Below are 26,084 nucleotides of genomic sequence, written 5' to 3' on the forward strand. Positions count from 1 at the left end.
CAGGACCACCAGATCTTTTGCCCAGTGAGCACGTATGGGACATTATGGGGTGATAAATCCAGCGTCATCCAATACCAGCATTAACCGTTGCTGATTTGACTGACCAAGTGCAACAGGCATGGAACTCATTCCCCCAAAATGACATACGGCACCTGTATGACGCAATGCATGCACATTTGCATGCTTACATTCAAAATCATGGCGATACAGCGGTTATTAATGTACCACCATGTCACAGTTCTCGCACATACCTGAATCCGAGACATGGAAACTGTAATCAAATAAATATGTTACCTAGACAGTTGCTTAACCTAAATTGCATTCCTCTTGGTGTTGGAATTTCATTTTCCACCAGTGTAATTTGCTGACGGTCAAAGACTTCTCGTTTTACTTACTTTTGGAATGAATACGAGATTATTCTCCATATTCTGGTATTGCTGATTAACTTCCGGCTGTTGAGATTTTTAATCAACCTAGAGTATTTAGTGTGTAGAAATTGTCTCATAGCTTGTGGCCTTGTGATGCCTCTAGCAGTGTAATTTATTGTGGACTAGAAGGTACACTTGTCACATAATTTTGATTAACTTACTGTTCCGACACTTACCTGATGCGAATGTGGATATTAAAAAAAAAAATAGAAAAACTTCGACAGCACCGAGATTCAAACTTTTGTCCTCTGAACTTGCAACTTTCATGTATAGTTGGGCACGATTTAATATAGGTTTCTCTGCTACAAAAGTGGATAAAGTGAAACTAACCTCATTTCGAACGCAACAGTTAATATTTCCGAGTTGTAGAAACTTACTTGGGTAAAATTTCTGGTTCAGACTAGCAAATACACTTTTGCCTGTTATTAGCCTTTGATGAACATTTCTGTACTGAATTCTCCAGGCTGTCGACGACATAGTTCATTGTTCCATGCTTTGCTGTTTGTAGTCTCTTAGCGTCTCTTGTCCGTAGTGTTATGATTTTTATCTGCAGCAGTTTATTTCCAATTTATTGCCTGTCCCCATCGACGAAACAGCACTATTATGAAGTTCTATATTTAGTCGAAGTTGGGGTACTGACTGTCTTACAATAGGTTCTGTATTATTACAGAGGTGCTGGCCTACATGTTGATCACAGATACCCCAAATTGAGCTTTGGTTGGAATGTGATTATGCCTGCAGTGCATCAGTGCAGCTAATTTACATTCCATAGTAGTTCTAACGTTCTCTTTGAACATTGAGTAGAACACGAAATGAATTTCTGTATTTACAACCAACCGTATCTTCCCTCATCTTATTTCCACACCAACTTGTAATTGTGGTTATCGTATTATGTGTTCCTTTTCATCAGTTGAGATCGAGCAAGCAAAGCGAGAGGTTGGATTATATTGCGAGTGCTGAGTGAGTAGAATGGGAATCGCTATTCAACAATATCGGACGGCCATAGATTGATGGCACGGGCTAATAAAGTGCGTGGGGCACGGCTAGCAGGAAGCTTCACCTGTAACAAACTGGGCTGCAGGCAACTATGATGGTGGCAATCGAAGTGGCAGTACACAAGAACCTCGTTTATCCGTCTTAAGTGGGATCGGAACTGATCCGGATTATCGAAAATTTGGATAATACGAAAAAAACTAAAAAATAAATACAGAACATGTTATACAATCTATTAACATAAGTTGTACAGTAATACCTTTTTTCAGTTGTACAAAAGAAATATAAGAACACTTTTCGTACATTACGACTTGCACTAAAATAATATTGAGCTTTATTCTGTTTTACATTTGTATAGCGTTTGCGCGCATTACGATCACGAAGACGTTTTACTCCTTGGTTTTACTACTAACATTTCTGCGGGTGTGGTTTCAGTCAAGGATTCTAAATAGACCATCAGTTTGTCCAGCTGCATTGTTGCCTCTCCACGATTCATTGTTTCTTCTGATGGAGCGCCGGTTTCATTTTCGAATTCACCGTCAGTGAGTTGGGCGTTGCATTCAGAAGAGCGTGGATTCGAATCCCACCTCGACCGTCGTGGGAATGGTTTTTCCCCGTTTTCCTATTCTCAGTTCCAGAGGAAAGTCAGGACGGTACCTTTGATAGACCGTGGCCGAATTACTTCCAGTTCCTGTCCTTAACTATCATTGGCGGGAAAGACATCCAAGAAGAGTCGACGCCGTAAAATAAATACTGTACAAGTAAAAATAAATTTTATAATTTTCGATCAGGATAAACCGAAGATCCGGATTAATGAGGACAGGATAAACGAGGTTCTTGTGTACTACTTGTCATAGGAGGTGTAGAAGTGGATCGTGGACCTGTGGGAGCAATGGGCTAGAAAACAAGGAAACGATTCAGGAAATAGTCAAGAGGCCTTTCAGGCGGAACAAGTGAGAGAGCTAATTCGTGAACAGAAATTTAAAAATTGTGTAAAAGAAGAGGTAAGAATAATAACAGAAAAGGTTGTGGAGAATTCTGGTGATGTAGAACTACTGAAGGAAAGGATTGGAGGAAAAGTTGAGACAAGTCAAGTGGCAACAATGATCAGCCAGGAAGCAAAGAAAAAAGAGCATTTTCGTTTACGATATTGTGAAGAATGAAAACGAAGATTCAAATGACTTGGTGAGTAAAGTGTTGGGCATTACAAATCTATATGTATAAAATAAAGAGTTTTGTCTGTACTTTGCTCAAAATTTAAAAAGGATGGTATTTCTGTATCAGTCGTGCCAACAGTAACAAGGAAATGCCCTTTTTAGTTTTCCGTAATGTCTGTCTGTCTGTCTGTACACGCATTACTAGAAAACGCCTGAAGAGAATTTAATGAAAATCGGTATACAAAGTCGGGTAATAAGTCGCTACAATCTAGGCCATAAATAATTGTATTCACGCTAACTGAAATGGTAGTTGAGGGGAAGGCCTAAAATTTAATTCTCAAATATTTATGTTATTAGTGGTCATGTTTTAATGACAATCGGTATACAAGGTCAGGAAATGAGTCGCTGTAATCTAGGCCATAAATAATTTTACTCACGCTGAGTGAAATGGTAGTTTAGGGGAAGGACTAAAGTTTAATTCTCAAATATTTGTTATTAATGGTCGTATCGTAACGAAAATCTGTAGGGGAAGTCGAGGAATAAATCGCTACAATCTAGGCCATAATAATTTTATTCACGGTGATTGAAATGGTAGTTTAGGGGTAGGCCTAAAATGTAATTCCCAAATAATTATGTTATTAGTGGTCGTATCGATAAATACTACATAACTAAAGTTATATAGTATTATATTTCCGATGATTTATGTCTTATACATTCTTACCATACCGGCTATGATCAGAGATATTCATGAATTTGGATTTTTGTTATTAAGTCCTTATCAGCGCCGAGTCACGAGAAAATGGGTAGACAGGATTGAATGAAAATCGGTATGTAAAGTCGGAGAATAAAGAACTGCAGTCTACGCTATAAATAATTGTATTAGACGCCCTAAGATCGCAGAGTCGAAAGGAAACTGAATGAGAAGGCCTGCAATATAGAAAGCTTATAAAAATGATCCACATTAACATTACATTGTCCATTGTTTTTTGTGATGTGCTTTGTCTTGCTGTTGCGACTCATCTCCGATAGATAGGATTACTGCTGCATACTGAGTACTGTTTTTAAATTTGCCTTACGTCGCGCTGACACAGTTAGGTCTTATGGCGACGATGGGATAGGAAAGGGCTATGAGTGCGAAGGAAGCGGCCTTGACCTTAATTAACGTATAGCCTCAGCATTTGCCTGGTGTGAAAATTGTAAACCACGGAATAACATCTTCAAGGCTGCCGACACTGGGATTCGAATTTACTATCTCTCGGATGCAAGCTCACAGCTGCGCGCCCCTAACCACACGGCCAACTCGCCCAGTCGTACAAGTGTAACAGTCTGCCTAAATATTGGCGGGAAGTAGCTGGGGAGTTAGGTAACTTTCTTCTCTAGCATGCCATTGCTCTGTTTCATACATTTTCCAATACTACTGGTACGTAACACATTGGTTCATCATAGCATTCGAGTTCTTCAATCCCTACATTGCTTTTAATTGCTACATTCCTACTGTCGTTTTTGTTATGACCTATAATGACTTCAGTTTGGAAAACCACAAAGTCAGTCTTTCTAGAAATCCCGTAGCGAAGCACGGGTACATCAGCTAGTAACCATATAAAGGTAAACTGCAGGGAGGCAGACATTGATGACGTCCACATGGCTGGAGAGAGTAAAAGGAAAGTGATCGATTAAAGTGAAGTTGGTCTCAGCTCTGATGGAAATAGTCAGGACGGGGTGAAGGAGCTACTAGAAGCCATAGGAATGGGGTTCTGCTAGGAAATAAATGTAGCAAGGGAAGACAGGAGATTGTGTAAGATGGTAATCCTAAGAGTAAAAGATATAGAAAAGCAAGTAATAAGGACAAATTTGTAACTGCAAGAAAACATTAGTAGAATTTTGGAAATGAATGAAATGTGACAATAAGAATGCAAATGTTAACAAGAAGGCAAATGAGATAAACAGTTTAGTGGTTGATGGGAGTATTCAGAAAAAAGCACCGAGCAAGTGGCCTGCGCTGTTTGGTTCACGTAGTTATCAGCTTGCATTTGGGAGATAATGGGTTCGAATCCCACCGTCGGCGGGTTTTCTATGGTTTCCCATTTTCACACCAGGCAAATGCTGGGGCTGTACCTTAATAAGGCCACGGTCACTTCCTTTCGTCGCCGTTAACACCTATTTGTGTCGGCGTGACGTAAAGCAAAATGGTAAATAAATAAATAAATCTATATAATGTTGTAGGGAGTTCGCTGTCTGTAATTTTGTTTGTTTTGTCAATTTTTCAGATATTTATCCATTTTAGGTTAACTCAAGACCGTATCAGTGGTTTTCAGCTTTCGTGTGTTTGTCCGTCTGTTCCACAATCACTGTGAAACTGCTGGATAGATCTCGACCAAACTTCATATTTAGAGTATACTCATCCAGGAGCAGGTTTAGATATGCATGAAAATGAAAACCTACAACCTGTTTTCCAGTCATTGACCGGGTCAGGGATGGAACGAATGAAACACTGAATAGACTGGGGTTTATAGGATAACCAGAACAGTTTTTTTTCTTTTCAGTTTTCTCTTATACTATTGCTTTCCTGTAAAATCCGTAAACTATATGTGAAACATTCCTTTATTTTAAACAACTTTTGTTATGTATATAATTTTGCTTACCCTTCAAAAAATCATATTTTCTGCCTTGGATGACGGACAACGTACCTACCTGTTACCATGGCAACGTCTCTGGCTGCTTGCCAGCAGGGAAGTAACGTAAAGCCATTTTCGTCATAATTCCTGTAAACTCGTGGTTTTTCCTTGGGTAGAAGGCGAGAGAGACGTCAAGCTGCTATTCTGCGGGATATTTGCGGAATATCATTAGAGGTTACAATCATCTTCAAATAGCACTAAAGGTGGCTGTTAATATTTCAACAATACCCGTTATTTCACACCGTAAGATGTTTTCTGGCATATGCTATAATTTGTACTATATTTCTCTTCTACTTCTGTTTTCTGCTTTAATTTCTTGCCTCTGCATTCCGTCTTTAGGCTTAGTAGTAACACTATAATTTTCCGACTCGTTGGCTGAATGGTCAGCGTACTGGCCTTCGGTTCAGAGGGTCCCGGGTTCGATTCCCGGCCGGGTTGGGGATTTTAACCCTCATTGGTTAATTCCAGTGGCTCGGGGACTGGGTGTTTGTGCTGTCCTCAACGTCCTTACAACTCACACACCACTCATAACACTATCCTCCACCACAATGAAATGAAATGGCGAGTGGCTTTTAGTGCCGGAAGTGTCCGAGGACAAGTTCGGCTCGCCAGATGCAGGTTTTTGACTTGACTCCCGTAGGCGACTTGCGCGACGTGATGTGAATTAAATGATGATGAAGACGACACATACACCCAGCCCCCGTGCCAGCAAAATTAACCTTGAGGACAGCACAAGCACCCAGTCCCCGAGCCACTGGAATTAACCAATGATGGTCAAAATTCCCGACTCTGCCGGGAATCGAAACCGGGACCCCTGTGACCAAAGGCCAGCACGCTAACCATTTAGCCATGGAGCCGGACTCCACCACAATAACGCGCAGTTACCTACACATGGCAGATGCCGCCCACCCTCATCGGAGGGTCTGCCATTCAAGGGCTGCACACGGCTGGACATAGCCACACGAAATTAAATTAACACCATAAGTCATCTTCTTATCTGTTTACCTAAAAATCCCTGCGCTTAGATTTCTCCTGGTACCGCTTTCTTAAGTCCGTAACTCATATCATCATAATTTAGTGAGGGACATTTCGTTCTTCTGATACATCCACTTGGTATTTACAGATTTGTCCCATTGGCTGTCCTCGGTTATTATCCTATTTTCAATGAATGTCAACTTTCTTAACTGTATTATTTTCTTCCTTAATTTCTCCGTATGTATGCAAGTGCTAATCCCAAAACCTGGACACTCTTACCTTCGAGGAAACATTCCAAGCTGTTCAAATGTGTAACTTTTCGACCCCAAAAAATGTCAAAATATGAAGGCAGTTTTAAGACGGTGCAGATCTTAGTTTCGGGGTAATTGGTGGCTGAACGGTAAGTCATATCACAAAACAGATAGCCCAATCATCATTCAATTTGGAGAGATGTACAACTTTGGTCCTATGACTTTTTGTTGTATCTTGATCCCTTATACATTAGATAGAGCTGCATTTCTCGATTATAATAAAATCTCTCCCAACTCGATTGTGCGTGACATTAGGAAAATTATAATGAAAACTCCCGATTTCGATTGTGAATGGCAATATGCGAGTGAGCCTTCCCAAGGGTGTACGCAGAGGGGAAGATTGGGGGGAATAAACCCCCCCCCCCATGAAAAATTTTAAAGTTTAGATCTTGTGATTAATTGTGGCAACTATGTAAATGAAGATTTTAAGTAGCTCATTGTTTTGCTTTTAATTTGAACTACGTATTTTCCAACAATATGTTGATACTTTCATTAATAAATAAATAAATAAATAAATAAATAAATATATATATATATATATATATATATATATATATATATATATATATATAAATTTCTCTTCTAAAAGCAATGGACTTCATTTCTGCACTTTCCTTTTTGCGACAGTGATATTTTCCTGACAATACATAGAGTACTGAAATTGTTTGCTGCCTTACTACGGTAGTAACCACTGCGACACGAGAATGCTCTTCTTCATCCATGAAGTATTTGAAAGCTTATTTGCAGAATATGACTGTACAGGATTGAATGTGTTAGCTCGTTTATATATCATAAAGAAAATCATGTAACCGTAGAAAATATAATCCATGAGCTGGCCAAAAATACCAGGAGAATTCTGCTATTGTAATCATCAACATGAATAAAAAATGCATCTGAATTCATTAATTGTGTTATTTTGAAAGTTTTAATTTAGTGTTTCTAATTTTACAATATGCACCCAACATTATTGTATAGAAGTCCTCAAATGTTAATATTTAATGCCGCTCCCCCCCCCCCCCCACCGAAAATAATTTCTGTGTATGCCCCTGAGCCTGCCGTAATAGTAAGAACACCCAAACTCGATAATGAATGCTCGATTATGAATTTCAGTTGGAAACGTGGCCTGCCCGTATCACATAAGTCCCCAACGCGCACCTTACATCGGAAACCATGTCTGGGGTCTTGCCCGTGGTGTTTTTCGGATAGCGCTAAGAGATATGCAATTTAATATAATCTTACTCACTGCGTGTACAGTTATTTACATAGAAATCCGTATACAAGGTAGAATACTGCAGTGAAGCACGGGTTCATTTGCTAGTAAATAAATCCTTAAGAGAATAAAATAAGGAAAATGAATGAATTTTATGTAATACACATATGGAAATAGCATATCTGCTAAAAGACTGTAAAGAAACGAGAAATATCAAAGATGGGGAAAATTGAAAATGAACCTGAACTTGCTAAATTGTTAAATAGAGGATGGAAGAAACCGGGAAGAACAGCAAAATTATGTAACATCATCAGAGAATTATGGGAAAAGAAATCTAAAGAGGGCAAAAACAGAGCAAAATTACATGTAATTAATGAGGATGTATCCTGGACTAAATAACTTTGTTGAAGTCCAGGAAATACCTGGTCAGAGTAAGAGTGTCTTAACTTTTGAGGTGAGTCTAAGTAATGTTTATTGGATATGTATACTAAATTTTAATTATTTCTTGTAACATTTTTGATATTTGGAATATCTTTGATATTTTGTAGTTCTAACAAAACTAACTCCATGTAATAGTTACGATTGCAGTAAATGAATACGCTCTCCCCAGTTTGTGGTCATCCGTGATTGAGAGAGAACAGTATTCATTCATTCATATTCTTTTTCATGTTTCTATCTCTCTCTTTATCATTTGTGTCACGTGTATGCCCATGGGCTCACAACTGGGCCTGACATTTATTCCACCGTAGATCCTCAAGTTTTCCTTTTCTCATGACCTTCATTGATCAGCTATTGTTTTTCAACAGCATTACTGTAGGCCACAGTGTTTCCTTTCTCTTTTCATGATAAGTCTTTCAGTCACCCATTCTCTTATCTAGAACTTTTCTTTTGTTTAAAAAAAATGTGTAGCATTGTTTCAATTTACTAGCACCACCAAGCAGAAATGCTGAACATCTTTATAACGTCCTGTTCTCTATGTTTGATTCCCAAAATATATGATTTGTGTGTTCATTGCCAGTTGACAAGTAATACCTGAAACACATTATTACAACAAGAAAATTCTTATTCTTTTCCTTTGGCTAGGGGAAGTTTTTATTTTCATGCCTATCATAATCCTTCCCTATATCTTGAGCTGCTACCCACATTCTTCAAGAGTTTGGAACTTTGGTAGGAACTCCTCTTCCTCCAGACATGTTTCAAGGTTCTGATAAGCCATATTAGTTAACTAAGCAAGGCTAATTCTTGACGTTTCACAAAGGCTGCAGAAACATACAGACTTTGAAGAGTTTCTCATTTCACTTAGCCATTATTTTAAAAATCTTTCTCATCGGGCGAGTTGGCTGTGTGGTATAAAAAATTAAAAACTAATCTTTCTCCTGCTATTGTTGTTTCCTAATGTGTCAAGTTTCTGTTGTTATGTGTGCAAGTTCCAGGTCTTATTTTACTTATTTACCTCTATTCGATTGCTATAGAACATTATCTTTATCATCGCCATAAAATTTATCTGTGTCGGTGCGACATAAAGCAACTTGTAAATTAAAAAAAAAATCTTGTGGCTTTGTATTAATGTATTTTATCCTGTATGTTAAGGACTGGAACAACTGGCAGCGACTATGGCATTGAGCGCAGATTCGGTTCACATAGTCAGAAACGCCGTCTTACACATCAGTCATCCCTTTGTGAAGATAAACATCACCACAGCTTTAGCAGTAATGAGAGTTTAGGCTCTAGTCTTGGTAAGATTTACTTAAAAGTGTGTTAGCTAACAGCTTTTTAATTATATTTATTAGATGTGGGCAAGAGTAGTGTTTTAAAAGTGTACTTTAATGCTCAGCTAAAATCTTTCCTACTTCATTATCAGACTCTCTTCATTGCATTGAGAAACCATCTTACCGGAATCAATTTTTGAGTAGCATATTGATAGCTGTGGTAGGACTACATTTTTAATCTTATTCCTGAAAACTTTTATTTTTGGGAGGTAGTCTGTCAGTTCTTAAGTAATCAAGAAAAGATTGGATGAATACTTTAAATGCCTCATTGATGGAAAACTGCAGGAAAAATTGTAAGATTCATTGTTTTCCCTCAATAGCAGCAGACTGATCTCTCTCACCTGTATGTATTGCTGGGTACACTTGTTAGCCAAATGCATACAAGACTTCTCATTATCATGTGCAACGAAGTACTTTTTCTACATATTATCTTTTCTTTTAAATGTTTCAGTATTTGATAATTGCAGAAATTGAAGGAATATTTGTTATGTGTTGTGAATCATGTTCACTGTTTTTAGGAGGCATTCGTGGAAAGGTTTCCACTGCTGCAATCCCTGAACTAGTTCAACCACCAGCCAAAGAAGTTCGGTTTGTGCGTCCTAGTAAAGGCCAACATTTCCATAATGACAGACTTGTGTTGGTTACTTCCAAGAGAATTCCATTCCTCATTTTTTCATCTTTGCCATATAATAGGAGCATACGTAGTGCCAGGTTAGTTATGTTTTTCATATGAATTTCAATTAAGCCATGTTGCAGTTCATTAGGATGAATAATTCATTATTAATTGATTAAGGAAAATATAATTAGAACAAACAACTTATCGTGACATCTTGCATTTTGTAATCACTCCATTGATATAATGTTAAAAGTAAGTCTACTGTTCCAGGAAACAGTACTTAAACATCAAGTGAATCTTCAGTCAGATAGTTAAATTGTGTTGAAAAACTGATGATGTATTAATATTATTGATATTCTGAAAAAAGTGAATGCTATCAGACATCTGGCTCCTTGACTTAATGGTCAGTGTAGTGGTTCATAGGGCCCCGGTTTCGATTCCCGGCAGGGTTGGGGATTTTAACTATATATGGCTAATTCCTCTGGCTTGCAGACTAGATGCGTTTCTTGATACACATCTCTTCATTTACATAACTACACTACACTACTAACTGCTACAGAAACATACAATATTGAATCTCTCCACATAGGAATGGCATCAGGAGAACATCCAGTGATAAAACTACACCAAATCCATGTGAAATGTTGACTCTAATGTGGGACAAAAGCCAGTAAGGAAAAGAAGAAGAATGCTCTCAAATGGACTAAATACTGACATAAAAATACTTTAAAAACCAGATAAAGAGAGCCAAAAGATTTCCAGGAGCTGACATGGACAAGGAGAGAGAACAAGAGCAGTAAAGAAACGGTAGATATAGAAGAAATGTCCCAGGCTTGCAAGCTATGGTTGAATGTATTTTTGTAGCTCCCAGTGTTTCACCAGAAACTGCAGCTGGTATTTTCAAAGGTCCAAAGCCATGATGTTTCTGAAGAAATAATGACCAAATTGTACCGGTTTGAGAATACTGTTCAAGACGTGGCCGCAGCCAACAAAAAACAAGACAAGATAACGCACTACTTTATTTCGTAAAGTGACTCCACTCTCTTTGTAATTTTTTTTTTTTTATCTGGGTGCATTTCTTTTGTGTTAATATAGTTTCATATTCCCATATATACTTTGGAACATAACTCAGCTTCATAGTTACAGAATTTCATTCAAGTGTATTTCACACTTACACGTTTTTTTCCTTTGGTCCCCTGGAAAACATGTAAACAAAGTTTGACTGTATATTGAAAATAAGCAATCAGATTGTTGCTGATTGAAAAAAAAAAAAAAACATCTTTTGTGTTCGATAGTGATGTGTTTCTCAAGCAAAGTGAGTGTAGTAAATATTACGAAGTTTTGTGTCTTTGTACTATTGAAGTAGGTTTTATGTTCTAGAGTTAAAGAACACCCTCGAACTGCTGATATCGTCCCATTTACATGCGGATCAAAAATTTGTAGTCTTGAATACCTCTCTTTGTCCCAGCTATACCCTTTTTAGACAGTGCCCCCCCCACCAAATAAAATTCATCGTAAGTTTGTATAGGGAACTGATATTATGATAAGAGGAGCACTTATGGAATTATTACAGCTCCCATCTGATATACATAATAATAGGTATGTTTTTCGTCGACACACTGTTCAAAGGCCTACAGTAGGTGTGTTCTGTTCTAAATGGGAGATGCATTTATGACATATAAATTCATGCCAGATTTTGCTGAAATCAAACCATCCATTCTAGAACTCTTTTGAGGAGATTTTCAGATGAAATTCTATCCAGCCTGGCTGATTCAATGTAACAAAAACTGTGGCGATTCATGACTGACGGAACCAAATAGACTCGTGGAAGGTACGGAAAGATTTTAGGTTAAAATCTTTTCAGTAAGGAAGAACGCAAAGGTAAAGGCGTAGTCTTCTCTAAGCAATACACTCCAGCCAACTAATGTATCCGAGAACATCAGGGGCTTGTCATGTCATGAACCCACAAAAGCCAGCCTGAAAGAGTTAATAGTAATAATAATAATAATAATAATAATAATAATAATAATAATAATAATAATAATAATAATGATGATGATGATGATGATGATGATGATGATGATAAGTTGAAGAAAATGGGGGAGATTGACCTTCGTCAATCTCATTGGTACAACTAAGGTGTTGAGCTTTAGAGGTTGCCTCATGATGTTTTCTGGCTGTACCTGTGTTTGGTCGACGAGAGGTATTTTATTTCCCTCAGACCCACCGGACAAGTCCGGTGAGCCCCCCTGATCCGCCAGCTGGGATATGCCCGATAGAGGAACAGAAAAATCCCCACCCAGACAGAAGATCGTAAGAAGAATTTTGGTGAGAGGATGAGAGATTTTGGGAAGAGAAGAGGGCAAAATCATTAGCTAAATAAGTTCAAGCTTGCTCCTCAGTTGTGCATAACGATGTGAAAAAAAAGTTATTAGCTTTACGTCCCACTAACTACTTTTTACAGTTTTTTGAGATGCCAAGGAGCCGGAATTTAGTCTGGCAGGAGTTCTTTTACATGCCAGTACATCTTGTTTTGTTTTTTTGCAAGTTGCTTCATGTCGCACCAACACAGACAGGTCTTATGGCAATGTTGGGAGAGGAAGGAGCTAGGAGTGGGAAGGAAGCGACCGTGGCCTTAATTAAGGTACAGTCCCAGCATTTGCCTGGTGTGAAAATGGGAAACCACGGAAAACCATCTTCAGGGCTGCCGACAGAGGGGTTCGAACCCACTATCTCCCGAATACTGGATACTGGCCGCAATTAAGCGACTGCAGCTATCGAGCTCGGTGCCAGTACATCTACCGACACGAGGCTGACATATTTGAGCACCTTCAAATACCGACCGACTGAGGCAGGGTCGAACCTGCCAAGTTAGTGTCAGAAGACCAGGGCCTCAACTGTCTGAGTCACTCAGCCCGGCTTCTGAAAGAGTTGACCCAGAAAAGAGGTGCATGTGGTCGTCGTCTTCTTCTTATTCTTCTTATTCTACTACTACTACTACTACTACTACTACTACTACTACTACCACCACCACCACCACCACCACCACCACCACCACCACCACCACCACCACTTTTCCCACACCATTGGGGTCGCGGATGCGAACTGCATTGCACATGTTGATTTGGCTCTTGTTTTACGGCCGGATGCCCTTCTTGGTGCCAACCCTATATGGAGGTATGGGAAGAGGTATATATAAGAGCCTGCTATTAAATTACTTCCAAGAAAAATATACTCGTAAGTCCATGACTGTCATTGGCTTAATGTTAGGAGTGAGAGGGACTACCCTAAATTATTTGCTGATTTCTCTAAACCATTCACCCATGCCATGGACTTTGTTTTATCAATTGCTTATTTACTTATTTAGGAAACACTTATAGAAATTAATGAACATTGCTCCTTAATGACTTGGGGTAACATATGGTAAACCACATAGTGATTGGCCACCTAAGAAATTAAATGAGATATTTTTCATTTTTTAATCTATGAAGTGTGTGCTAACGTGCAGTACAATGACTACTTGATCAGGCAATAATATAGTTTCCAAATTTTAAGACCTTTAAAGAGGTGCTAAAAGGTTGAGTTATTGGCCAGTATCAATTCAGTGATTGTGTACATGTTTCTTATTTAAATTAAGGCAATTAATAGACACAAAGCACATCACATCTGACCTGATCAAATCATAGAAGTATTATAAGTTCCTGTTATGAACTGTGGCTAATATTACAATTATTGATTTATGTCCATAGTGTTGATAACTCCACTAAAAAATAGGTAAAATTAGTTGACATCTCATTCTGTAATCACTAGAGCCCAGATTTCCATGCACTATCAATTCCCAAAATATGCATGCGTTCATACACTATCATATGGCAACACATGCACAATAAACTGGAAAATATGCACTATCAAAATTCAGTTCTTTTGAAACCAATGAAAACTAATTTCTCCAAACTGTCTTGATTTAAGCTCATCCATTTCTCTGTCAGCACTTTCTTAAGCACAGACCTTTCTACGTCACAAGAAGTGACAGGTGCGTAACTAAATGAAGACATTTGGAACAAAGTGAGGTAAAATTGTACGTCTTTACATTTTCACCACAATACGTCTTTTATAAGCTTGGCGAACTCAAAATCAGGATTCGAACGGATCGCTTTGCTCACCTTATCTCTGCCTGCCGCAGCTACTTCTCCGTGCGATGATTGCCGATGATGATGTCTTCAGTAACTACTAAAGACTGAACCTGCGATAACAAAGACATGTGACGAGTGAGTGGTCTAATATGTTCTGTATTTCAGCATTCGTCCTTATCCTCCAACCATTCTGGTCTTGAATTGGGCCATATATTCATCAAATACTTTCAAATATTCTTAATTTATTTGCATCATCAACTAAAAGGTTCCAGGCTTCTGAGCCATATGTCACTACAGGTCTAATAAGGGTCTTATATATTTTGAATTTTGTAGGTTTAGACAATAGACGAGATTTAAATAATGTAAGATTTGCATAATAGGCCCTGTTTCCAGCTATTATTCTACGATGTCACTCCTCACTTATTCTATTATTGTTTGTCAACATGGTTCCTAAATACTCAAAACTTTGTACATTCTCAAAATTATGCCGATTTATTGTCAGATTATCTTGACTTCTTCTGCCCTCTATAACAGTCACATGCATATACTTGGATTTACTGTCATTCATCTCCAGTCCCATCTGTTTTCCTGCTTCCTCCATTTCAAGAAACATTTCCTTCAAATATCTATCATTCCTGGCCGTTAACACTACATCATCTGCATACGCACAAATTTGTTTAGATTTATATACAATATTTCTGGTATCCATTATTTTTTCAAGGACTTGGTTAATTGCCAGATTAAACAAAGTAGATGAGAGTGCATCACCTTGTCTGACTCCTGCATTAAGAGCAAACTCATTTCCAATTCTTCCATCCACCATCACCTTTGCCCTTACTTCTGCTAAAGTGATTCTGAACATCCTAATCAGTTTCTGTGGTATTCCTATTTTCTCCATACATTCATATAGCTTATCCTTGTATATACTGTCAAATGCTTGTCTAAAATCTACAAACAACATATGTAGATCTATATTATGCTCATAGCATTTTTCCATCGTTTGACATACCACGAATATTTGATCTACTGTGCTCCTATTTCACCTGAAGCCACACTGTACTTCATCCAATCTCTCTTCAGTATATGGAGTCAGATATTTTAATAGGATATTTGAAAATACTTTATAGATGATATTCAGTAATGTAATTCCCCTATATTTAGTGCATTCATATTTATTTTCCTTCTTATATATTGGGAAAATTATTCCTGTATTCCACTCATCAGGTATCCGTTCTTCCTCCCAAATCTTAATAATCAGTTCATGTATCTCTTGTAGCATTTCTTTGCTACAGTTTTTAATTAGTTCACTTGTTATTCCGTCATCTCCTGTTGCTTTATGGTTATTTAATTTTGCAATAGTATTTTCTACATCTTTCAATGTGGGGGCATGTATCCATTGTTATGGCCCACTCTGCTCCATATGCCCTTCACTTTCTTCGACCTCTTCTCTTTCTTTGTTAAGGAGCTCTCGGAAGTATTCGGTCCATCTTTCACTTATTTCCTCTTCATTCTGTAATAGCTTACCTTCTTTATTCTTACAGCCATTCAATCTTGGCATATACCCCTTCCTGAAATAATTAATTTCATTATAGAAATCCTTTGTCCTCTTCTGTACCCTTTTTCTCTCTATACTCTCTAGTTTCTTCTTAATTATCTCTTTTTTCTTCTTCTTACAGATGTTATTAGCTTCACATCTGCATTTCTTATAATTTTCCCTATTTCACCTTGTATTTCTCTGTAACATTTTTGCTCTTGCTGCCTTCTTCCTTCCAGTAGCTTCCTCACACTCCATATCAAACCAAATATTTCTTTTCTTTTTAGCTATACCCAGTATTTCTTGTGCCGCATTTTGTATGCGCCTTTGAACTTTTGCCCACCTTTCCTCTATTCCAGATACTTGTCCAATCGTCTGTAAAATATTATTCATTTTTGACTGGAATTCTTGTTTTCCTTCTGGTTGTTGTAGTTTTTCCAAATTCCATTTCCTTCTTTCCGTAGGTTGTCTCCTCTGTCGTGTTGCCAATTTTTGTCTCACTATTGCTTTTACTAAATAATGATCATAATCACAGTTTGGCCCTCTGCATGTCCTTATGTCAATAATGGATGCCGCATGCCTCGTAGTCACTAGTACATGATCTATTTGATTTACCACTGTGCTTCCTGGCATCTTCCACGTTCCTTTATGTATTTTCTTATGATCAAAGCAGGTGCCTTTAATTATAAGACCACTCGTAGTTGCAAACTCTCCCAAGTGAAAACCATTCTCATTTGATTCTTCATGTAGTGTATATTTCCCTGCCATTGGTCTCATACACTCTTCCTTTCCCAATTTGACATTAAAATCTCCTAAAATAATAATCATATCATATCTTGGTCGCTCTTCAACGGTTTGTACTAACTCATCATAAAATTGTTCCTTTTTTGGTGCATGTGCTGATATAACAGTTTTCCTAAACTTCCCCTTAATTCGAAGCTTACATATTCTATCTGAGATCGGTTCATATCTTGTTACACTCTTCTTCAATTTCCCATGTACTATAAATCCCGTACTGAGCTGTCCTGTTCTTTCTTCCGGCCCACTGTAATAGAGGTTATAATCTTTCTTTTCAATACATCCTTGCCCTTTCCATCTTATTTCCTGAATCGCTACTAAGTCGTATCCAAATCTTTTTGTTTCATTTACTATTTCTTGTATTTTTCCCGGTTGCAACATTGTTCTTACATTCCATGTCGCAATGTTTATGTCCGCTTTCCTTACTCGTGTCCTTTTCCTAAGCTTTTGTCGTCTTTGATTTCCGTCCGGTTTTCTCATAGAAGTCTTCTGAACAATGCTTTTTTTACAAGGTGAGGCCATTAACCCCACGCTCAACCCTATCCACTGGCTGGGGACATTGATTTTGGAGCATCCTACGCCTAGACAGGTTGTCTTCACCATGACTAAGGAGTCCTGTCTACCCTGTCTTACGTCCTCAACTAATGAACCCCAGTGAGGATGGGTTGCCTCATCCGCCTTTTCCACCATTCCGGAGGTCTCCTTCTCTGCTGGATCCGCCATTAAAGTCTTCACACGTAACCCTGGGCATGGGTTCCACGTTATACCCTGTAGGACTGGGTCCCCACCTGAACTTAGCCATCCTTTTACACCGGCCTACTGGAGTAGAGGATGCCCACCCCCGCAACGTGGATGTGCCAGGCAGGAGTTACTCAAGTGGAGAGTAGGGAAGGTGGCCCTATCTCCATTGAGTTGGGTTAATTGTTGTGTTATGGTACCACAACCAAAGGCTCATAAAAGAACTCCTGTGGGACAAAATTCTGGCACCTTGCTGTCTCCAAAAACCATACAAATGTAGTAAATGGGGCATAAAATAAATGTTGTTGTTATTATTATTATTATTATTATTATTATTATTATTATTATTATTATTATTATTATTATTATTATTATTATTATTATTCCAGGGATTCCCATGGAGCAGAAAGAGGTTGAAGAAGGTGCCAGGCTGAATGGGTCTATCTACAATATCAAAATTAATTTAAAAATTGAACTGAAGGTTATATTTCTTCAAAAAAAAAAAAAAACTCAACAAATAACAATATGTCAGGTACAAAAGCAATCTTGAAACAAGACTAGGAAAGTCCAAGATTTTTTTTGCTAGGGGCTTTACGTCGCGCCGACACAGATAGGTCTTATGGCGAAGTCCAAGATTAGTGATTTTTACAGATTCTGGGCTTCAAGCCCCTAGTTTTACCATTTTACAAATGGAAGCGGTATTATGTTGTTAGGGGCAGAAATCCCCTAATTCAAGAGCACTTGCTCCCTAAATCACAATATCTAGCCTCCCAGAGGCATACCTTACTGTTACAAAACTTTGAAAAAGAGCTAACAGGCTCTCACTTTTCCAAGCCTACTCAAGGCAACATCAACTTACAATCTCTGGCCTCTCAAGGCACACTTACAAATTGAAAATCATTTTATACAGAGGTATGTAGTACTCAACCTACAGGGCCTTTGCAAAAGAAGAACAGGTTAAATGAACGGCCCGAACACAAACAGCATGGAGGTGTACACTGCACTCCCAGATAATGAAAATTTAAAACCTACAGGGCCCTCAGCCTATGAAACAGGGGCTAATCCCAAGCTACTTCAGGTGGCGTGCATGCAAATCACTGTAATACATTACAGAAAAAAAAAAGTTGCTAAATCACAGACATCTCAAAACAAGATGAAGGGGAGCTCAAGAGGGTAACTCACCCTCTATCCCTGATTTACAATTAAAGATTTTATGAAATGTTTACATTAGCCGAAAGAAAAGTTACATTTTGCAAAAGTATGGTTACACAATTAAACTGTGGAGGTAGCAAGAAAGAATTAAGTTATGTGGCCATTACGTTATAGATGTTCTGCTGATCGAAGAAAGAGGTGGCCCCACCTCCTGCCGTAACACACACACTTAGAAAGGCCAGGAAATGTGAAAAGCCACAGTTTATAAACCCTCAGGGAAGGTTCAAGAGCATTCAAGATTAATCAGGACACACCCTCTTAAATTTTATTGACAAATGCAAAGTGAACAAGAAGTGCGGGATTGGTTGAAAATTAATTTTAAAAATTCGTGATTGGCTAGATTCAAAACTGGCAGTAAGAAAAGGAAGTATTGCCAACCCAGAAATAAATGAACATAGATCAGTTATGGGAAACCTAGGAATACAAAACTTCTTTAAGTTATAAGTTCTTCCTCCTTGAACCAGAGTGTGTGATCATAGTTTTTAGTAGTGTCATCTGTAGAAAAATGTCCAAACTTCTTGATGTATAACAAAACAAACAAGGAGAAATTCAGTCAGTATGGGAAACTTCACAATAACAAAATTACTTAGTATTTTAGTAGTGACATCTTCTGATTAAAGTTCCAACTTGTTGTGTTATCAGTTTCACTATTTGATTGATAGAGGAGTTTATTAAGGCACTGATTTTAAATGTGCGGCGTTGAGGTGTACCTTCCGGTACGATTATTATTATTGAAATTTGTAAAAATATGAAGAGCTCTCCAATATTCTCCTAAGACATTTACTGCAGATTGAACTTAGTTCAGTTATTTTTGTGACATTTTATGCTCTATGCATAGGAAAACTTTCTTTTTTAGCTCTTGTATAACTTAGATGGAATATAATTTTCAACCTAATATTTGGTTTTTGTCATTCTGATTCAGAAATGAGTTGAAGAAGGAAGGTACACGTCGCAGACATGCTTCTGGTACGCGACCTTTATCTGCTATAAATGATAATGTGGATCCATTTGACCTGTTGGGCTTAGAAAGAGGAAAAGATGGCCAGGTAATTCTTTTTTAAAAACTCTGATCTCTGTTGTTGAAGTAAAATTGAATGAAAATTTTGCTGGATGTCTTCTATAAACATGTAGCACTAACCCTTATTTGCTGCAGAAATATCAATGTATTTGATGAGTGTATTTTCCATGAAAGTTATAGGTAAAAGAAATCGTGTGGTGCTAAGTTTTACCAAATCATTATTTTGTGCTCTGCATAGTTTTCTGAATATCTTGAAATACATGAAAATACTTAAATCAGAACAATTGGCAGTATGTTGTAAATTGAGTTCTGTGTGTTTATTTGTACATTTTGGAGATGGTTCTCTACAACCAGTGCTTCATTTTTGTCTGTGGTATCCCATTTGGTTGACCAGATTTCCAGTATGGATCAAATATTTTGGCAGTGCTTGGAAATGAATGTACTGGTTGTTCTACATCATGGCACTACAATTTCCCTGTTCTGACATTTGCAGTACCAGTGAAACAAACCTACAACCTGTTTCCCAGTCTTTTGCAGTACCAGTCTGAAGTTCTAAATATGTGGTGATCACAGTTGAGGATTTAGTGGAGATGTGCTATACTGTTCCTTGGGAAATTTCAAGATTAGGATAGGAAGATAGTACAAGAAATTAAACAGTTTGACTTTGGAACAGAATAAATTACAGGCCCGTCAACCTGTGTGTTGAGGAGGAGAGGCATTAAATTCTCAAATCTTTCTATGTGACAAATTCATCATGCATTGAATCACACATTCTCACCACCATCCAGCACAAAAACAAGGCATTCTCACGACACTCATGAAGTGGGTGAGATGAATTTGTGAGCCATCAAATATCCAGGTAGAGATGGACATACTCAAAGTTATGTTCAAGGGTAATGGTTACAGCAATTTGCAGATTCATAGAGTCCTGCATCCCAGAGAAACGACAAAGCTAGTTGCTTTACGTCGCACCGACACAGATAGGTCTTATGGCGATGATGGGATGGGAAAAGCCTAGGAGTTGGAAGGAAGCAGCCGTGGCCTTGGTACAGCCCCAGCATTTGCCTGGTGTGAAAATGGGAAACCACAGAAAACCATCTTCAGGGCTGTTGACAGTGGAGCTCGAACCCATGATCTCCCGGATGCAAGCTCATAGCCGCACGCCTCTACGCGCACGGCCAACTGTAACGACAAAGCAAACTCACAGAAGGAAGAAGTGGAGGGAACTGCCTGCCTGCCTTACATTCATAACACCACAGATCGAATTGCCAAGGTCCTCCGCAAACAAAATATAAAAACCGTGTTTGGCACCGTCACAAAAATTGCTCACAGTCTGGGTAAAACCAAGGACAAATTGTCCCCATTTTTACATCCTGGGGTTTATGAAATTCCCTGTACTTGTGGTAAGGTATACATTGGCCAAACATGTCGTTCCATTGGTACTCGTATCAAGGAACATGAACGTAATATTCATCTCAACCAGCCAGACAAATCAGCAATAGCTGAGCACGCTCTATCGTCGGGTCATGATTTCATTTTCCAAGATGCTCGAGCTCTTACTCACACTAGACACTACAGGTCCAGGATTATACGGTAAGCTGTGGAAATATGTAGAAATCCTAACAATCTCAACAGGGACACTGGCTATCAATTATGTAATACCTGGTTGCCAGCCATTAAGGATTTACATGGGTAGTTCTCTTCTCTGTCCCTTCACTATTATTATTTCGTTATGGTTTTTCCAAATTCGTACGTTCCTCATCGACAAATGTTTCATTCCAGGCTTGTGTCAATGTCATACCTTCATATGTGCGTACACCTGTTATGTTATGTGAACCTCTCAGACTGATTCTGATGGTTCGGTCAGCTTCCGCTTCGAATGCTAGCCCTGTACCGCGTTCGGGGAGCCATCTGGTGATGAATGAATGTACCATTTCCACTTGTATTGGTAACGTCTAAATTCAAACTTCATTGTTTTAGAAGCGTTTCTCGTGGACAGTCGAAATTTTCTTCTGATGACACAAAGCGAAGTTCTCTGCGAAACGTAAAGAATTTCACCTTATTTTCTTGACACGGCATAAGCCCCAAAAGCCTATATATCATGTCTATAAGTACGGGCCATGAAAGCATCAATGGCAGAATTAAAATACAGTATGTTTTGAAAGTAATACCACAGGTTTCTTATATCAAAACTTTCAGCCTACATCCCTGAACAACTTCTGAAAGTTTATCGGTAGAGTTCACTTTTACCTTTGTGTGTATAGGTTTACTGTATTTAGGGCCTGTACTACGACAGCCAGATAAAAGTGCGGTTTAAATTTATGCAGCAGTTTGCATATTTATCTGGAAGTTTGGTTGAAAACGCGTACTCCGACTTTCGTTTATGTGCAGTCTGGGAGAATATTCTCAAGTTTAGCTATGCTGAAGTTGGAGAGGCAGTTAACGTTCTTATCTAGGATTTTGCTACTATTGGGGACGCCACTGTAAGAATCAAGATGGCTACACACAATAAGACGAATCTACATCTGCATGATGTTATACGAAAAATAAGTTGTTATAATGTAATCTATGTATATATTGCGCCGTTCCCGCGTCCAGGTAAGGACGCACAAGATCCGGGCTAGCTCAAATTATGATAATAATTGTCATTATCCGTCTTTTACGGGCTATGAGTTCCGACTGAGAGGAAAGAACACCAATTTATTCTCGTGGAAATATCCAACTCATGCAGAAGGACGTCTCCCACTCGTTTTCTTAGCTAGATTTCCCTATACCTTATCAGATCGCCAAAAATATAAGTACCTACAGCTAAGGAACTACTTTAAAAGTCATTAAAAGAAGGGTTGATTTTTGACATATTTCATTTATTATAAACTAAGTTCAATCAGCAGAAAAAAAATTATCATAGTCTCTCTTTGAAATAAAAGGTAACGAGTGTCGAACTATGTATTTTTCTTAGAATTCATTTCTGGCAACATTAAATTAAAGTCTTTTAGAAAGAAATGGAATATCCAGTTAGGATGCTCGAAAAAACAAATAATCATGACCTTAAAAGGTCTTAATTGAAGAATTATCTGTCTGGAAAATATCTAGTTGAAAAGAAAAGAAACTAAGTTAAATAAAGGTATCAGACAATGAAAGTATTGGATAATAACAATATCAGATAATTAAAATATTAGATAATTAAGATATTAGATAATTAAGGTATTAGATGCATCTAATGAAAGAAAAAAAATGAAAATTTACATCACAACATACTATGTACAGTATCGTAGATTGAGGATTGTTCTAGAAAATGTAGGACGCAGTTTCATATTTGGTCACAAATCTATTAAAAAATTGGAATCACATCTTTCCTAAATGAAATCCAAAAAATTAAATTGAAATGTTCTGTTTCTCTCGTCTCATTTACGTTAACTTATGGAAATGCGGTAACTTCTCTTGATTCACATTCTTTGTGTCTTGATACACAACCGAATTAACCTGGGAAAATATCGTCATAATATTCATAACATTTGACAGATATTGTATTTTCAAGTTATGCTCATGTTTCTTGACACTTCATCTTGCATAATCATCGATAACTCCCCTTTAAGTCAATGTATACTCTTAAAAGATCATGATTAAACATTACCTCTAAAAAATTGGGCAAATTATTCTCTTAACTTGAGATCATTCATAAATTCAAGTGCGTATCCGTGATATGACACTGTATTATCAAGTATATGTAATCATACTTCCATCAAAATATACGATAATTATGTGGTCTAGACCTTGTGAAAAGACTCTACTTCAAATTAATGACTCTTATTTGTGCAATTAAGTCACCAGTGATATTGGGTACTGCCTTAGAATAAACTTCAAAGTCTGCCTAACATGTGAGAAAAATCTTATAATTAGAAGATATACCCGGATGTCAGCTAATTTAATTTCATCCATCTCATTATGGATCATTTGGTGATCTTTAATATAAATGTCAACATACGGACGGCATTTAGATCGCATTCTGTCCTACTCATGGCTTACGCATGGATAAATAGTCGACTAAAGACAGAATAAACTCACTAATTACTTCAAAAATACGTAACTTGGAATATTATTTCCATAACAATACCATCATGACCATATTTACGAAGAACAATAACTATCACCAACATTAATTACCATATCTCATATCATTACTCACATTAAATAACCCTCATTTCACATTTCAAATAAATATCACATTTCATTTCACAGTATATGCATTATCACATTCTAACTCGACGTATTTCTTACCGTCATCATGGTTTGTGAACTTATCTACTCTGTCATATGCGCCGTTCCCGCGTCCAGGCATGGACACAAGAGATCCTGACTAGCTCTAAATTCAATTGGTCCGATGACTAAGTTTTATGAGTGTGAGTTCTGTAATAGAAAAACGTCCAGATCGGTTAATGGTAGATTCTAACTAACGTTGAAAGACGTCTCTTACCTGTAACTAGTTAGATACCATACTCTTACTAGCTCTTAGAGAAGTTGTCGTCAACTGGAACTACTATAGTCTTACAACTAATACTTATTCTAGGAACACATAGAAAGAATGTTGAGGTTTCACTATCCCATATTTATTCAAATATTAAATCAGACATTTAATAAAAATTATCTCAAATTTTACCAATGAATACTTCTTGAAGTGAGTGACTCATTGTCATTCCTACAGTCGATATCCGTCATCAACATTTCAGAAAAATTACGTCTTCTGAATTCATCATAAATAAATGCCTCCTCGGATTACATTATTTCACTTCATAAGTCCATTGATCTCTCAAAATCATATAATATTAGAATAAATATTATGTAACATTTGAGAACTATTGAGAAACATGTGTTTTCATCCGTATGCAACTCACTTACGAAGTTGGGCGATAACGAATTAAATTAATGTGAATGAAATTAATTATATTGACATGAGCCGTACTGGCAAGAAAATAAACATTAAAATCAAGAATACTAAGAGTATAGGATGCATCCGTTAAGAAGAAAAATAAAAATTGTATCAATTATTATTTACAATATCTCTGACTATACTCTATTAAGAAATAAAGAACACTTGTGGAATCGTCGAGTTAATGTTCAGTTAAGAATTGGAATTCAAGTTGTCTGAATATCAGTTATTCTTGGAATAAATATCAGATTCTGTTCGTTACCACCTATTCCTTACTCTTTAAACTGACACATTATTTAATTTTCACTAACTGTCTGTCTCGATGCAGGTTTAAAATTCTCAATAAAAATTATCACAAAATTTTCTTGACTTTGAATTGACAAGTACTCTCTTGTATGTTTCACAGTTTAAATATTCACTTTCACATGCTTAATTGCTTCTTAGTTACTCATATTTCCCGGTGTCACACCATAAGCTAAGCTACGTCCATTGTAAGTCGTAATCACCCTTCAAGTATCGTTATCGTAAGATTTAACTTATGAACTTAAGGTAATGTGACCTTAATTTTAGTGATAAGTATTAGTCTACGTGCGTATTTGGTTGCAAGAAACGTCACCACACACAACCTATGTAGTTATCATCACACATACCACTAACGAAAAATCTACTTGGTCAGAAGACACTACCTCCGACTAAAAATAACTCTCTGTTGAATATCTAGGTCACCAGTGATTAGTCTAGTAGGTTGAATTTTGCCCAGAATAATGTTATACACAGTGAGAGTTTTCAAGATCATCCTAAATAAATCAGTGCAGGCTTAAATCTTATCACGACTACATATATGATTCTCTAGGCAATCCTAACATGGATAAAAACATCGCTCTACCAGTCTCGAGATCATATCCTAAGCTATGTAAAAATGCATAGGATCAAGAATTATCACATGGAATTGGCGAGAATTCACTGACACTCTCAGAAACATCATTTGAAATCACGAGATCTCACTTCGCACAACTATGACTATCTCTCTCGAAGAAACTAATAAATATGACCATCATAAATCACTATCATCCTTATACCATATCTATAACGCGTTAATTATTACACACATTTCACGTATAACAAATCTCTCACTTCATCATATTCAAATCACTTCCTTAAACCGCACATCAACGTGCCGTGACATTCATAAAATGCATACTTTACTTCCTAGTGTCATAGTGCCAAATTTAACATCATAACTCTGAGTAGTCTACTGCCTTATTCCTTCATAAAACACTTCCTATATATGATCTCGCACCGAGTGACTTTGATTAAAATAGGGCACACTGTCTTAATGCCAACTTCACTCTTTACTCTTCACTGATAATAATAATAATAATAATAATAATAATAATAATAATAATAATAATAACTCTTAACTGTCTGTCCTCACATATCACTGGAAACATTACGATCGGAATATCACTTGTGACCACGCCTACTAATGGAATTGATATTTCATATAGATGAATACCTACTTCCAATCATCTCAGCTAGACGTTTATCTACGCACTGTCTTCGCACAAAACACACATATCAACATACAAT

At 37.4% G+C, this 26,084-nt stretch overlaps 1 protein-coding gene across 2 annotated transcripts in view; it reads left to right on the forward strand.

Annotated features, from left to right (window-relative positions):
* Positions 1-26,084, forward strand: part of LOC136871654 (CDK5 and ABL1 enzyme substrate 2) — a 177,560-nt gene that overhangs the window by 91,016 nt on the left and 60,460 nt on the right. For both annotated transcript variants that reach the window (XM_067145134.2, XM_067145135.2), the window contains exons 2-4: positions 9,340-9,485; positions 10,037-10,229; positions 19,472-19,595. In XM_067145134.2, coding sequence (XP_067001235.1) covers positions 9,340-9,485; positions 10,037-10,229; positions 19,472-19,595 — 463 coding nt within the window. The remainder of the gene's footprint in view (positions 1-9,339; positions 9,486-10,036; positions 10,230-19,471; positions 19,596-26,084) is intronic.

The sequence above is a fragment of the Anabrus simplex genome, chromosome 4 (genome assembly GCF_040414725.1).
Source record: "Anabrus simplex isolate iqAnaSimp1 chromosome 4, ASM4041472v1, whole genome shotgun sequence".
Lineage (NCBI taxonomy): Eukaryota > Metazoa > Arthropoda > Insecta > Orthoptera > Tettigoniidae > Anabrus > Anabrus simplex.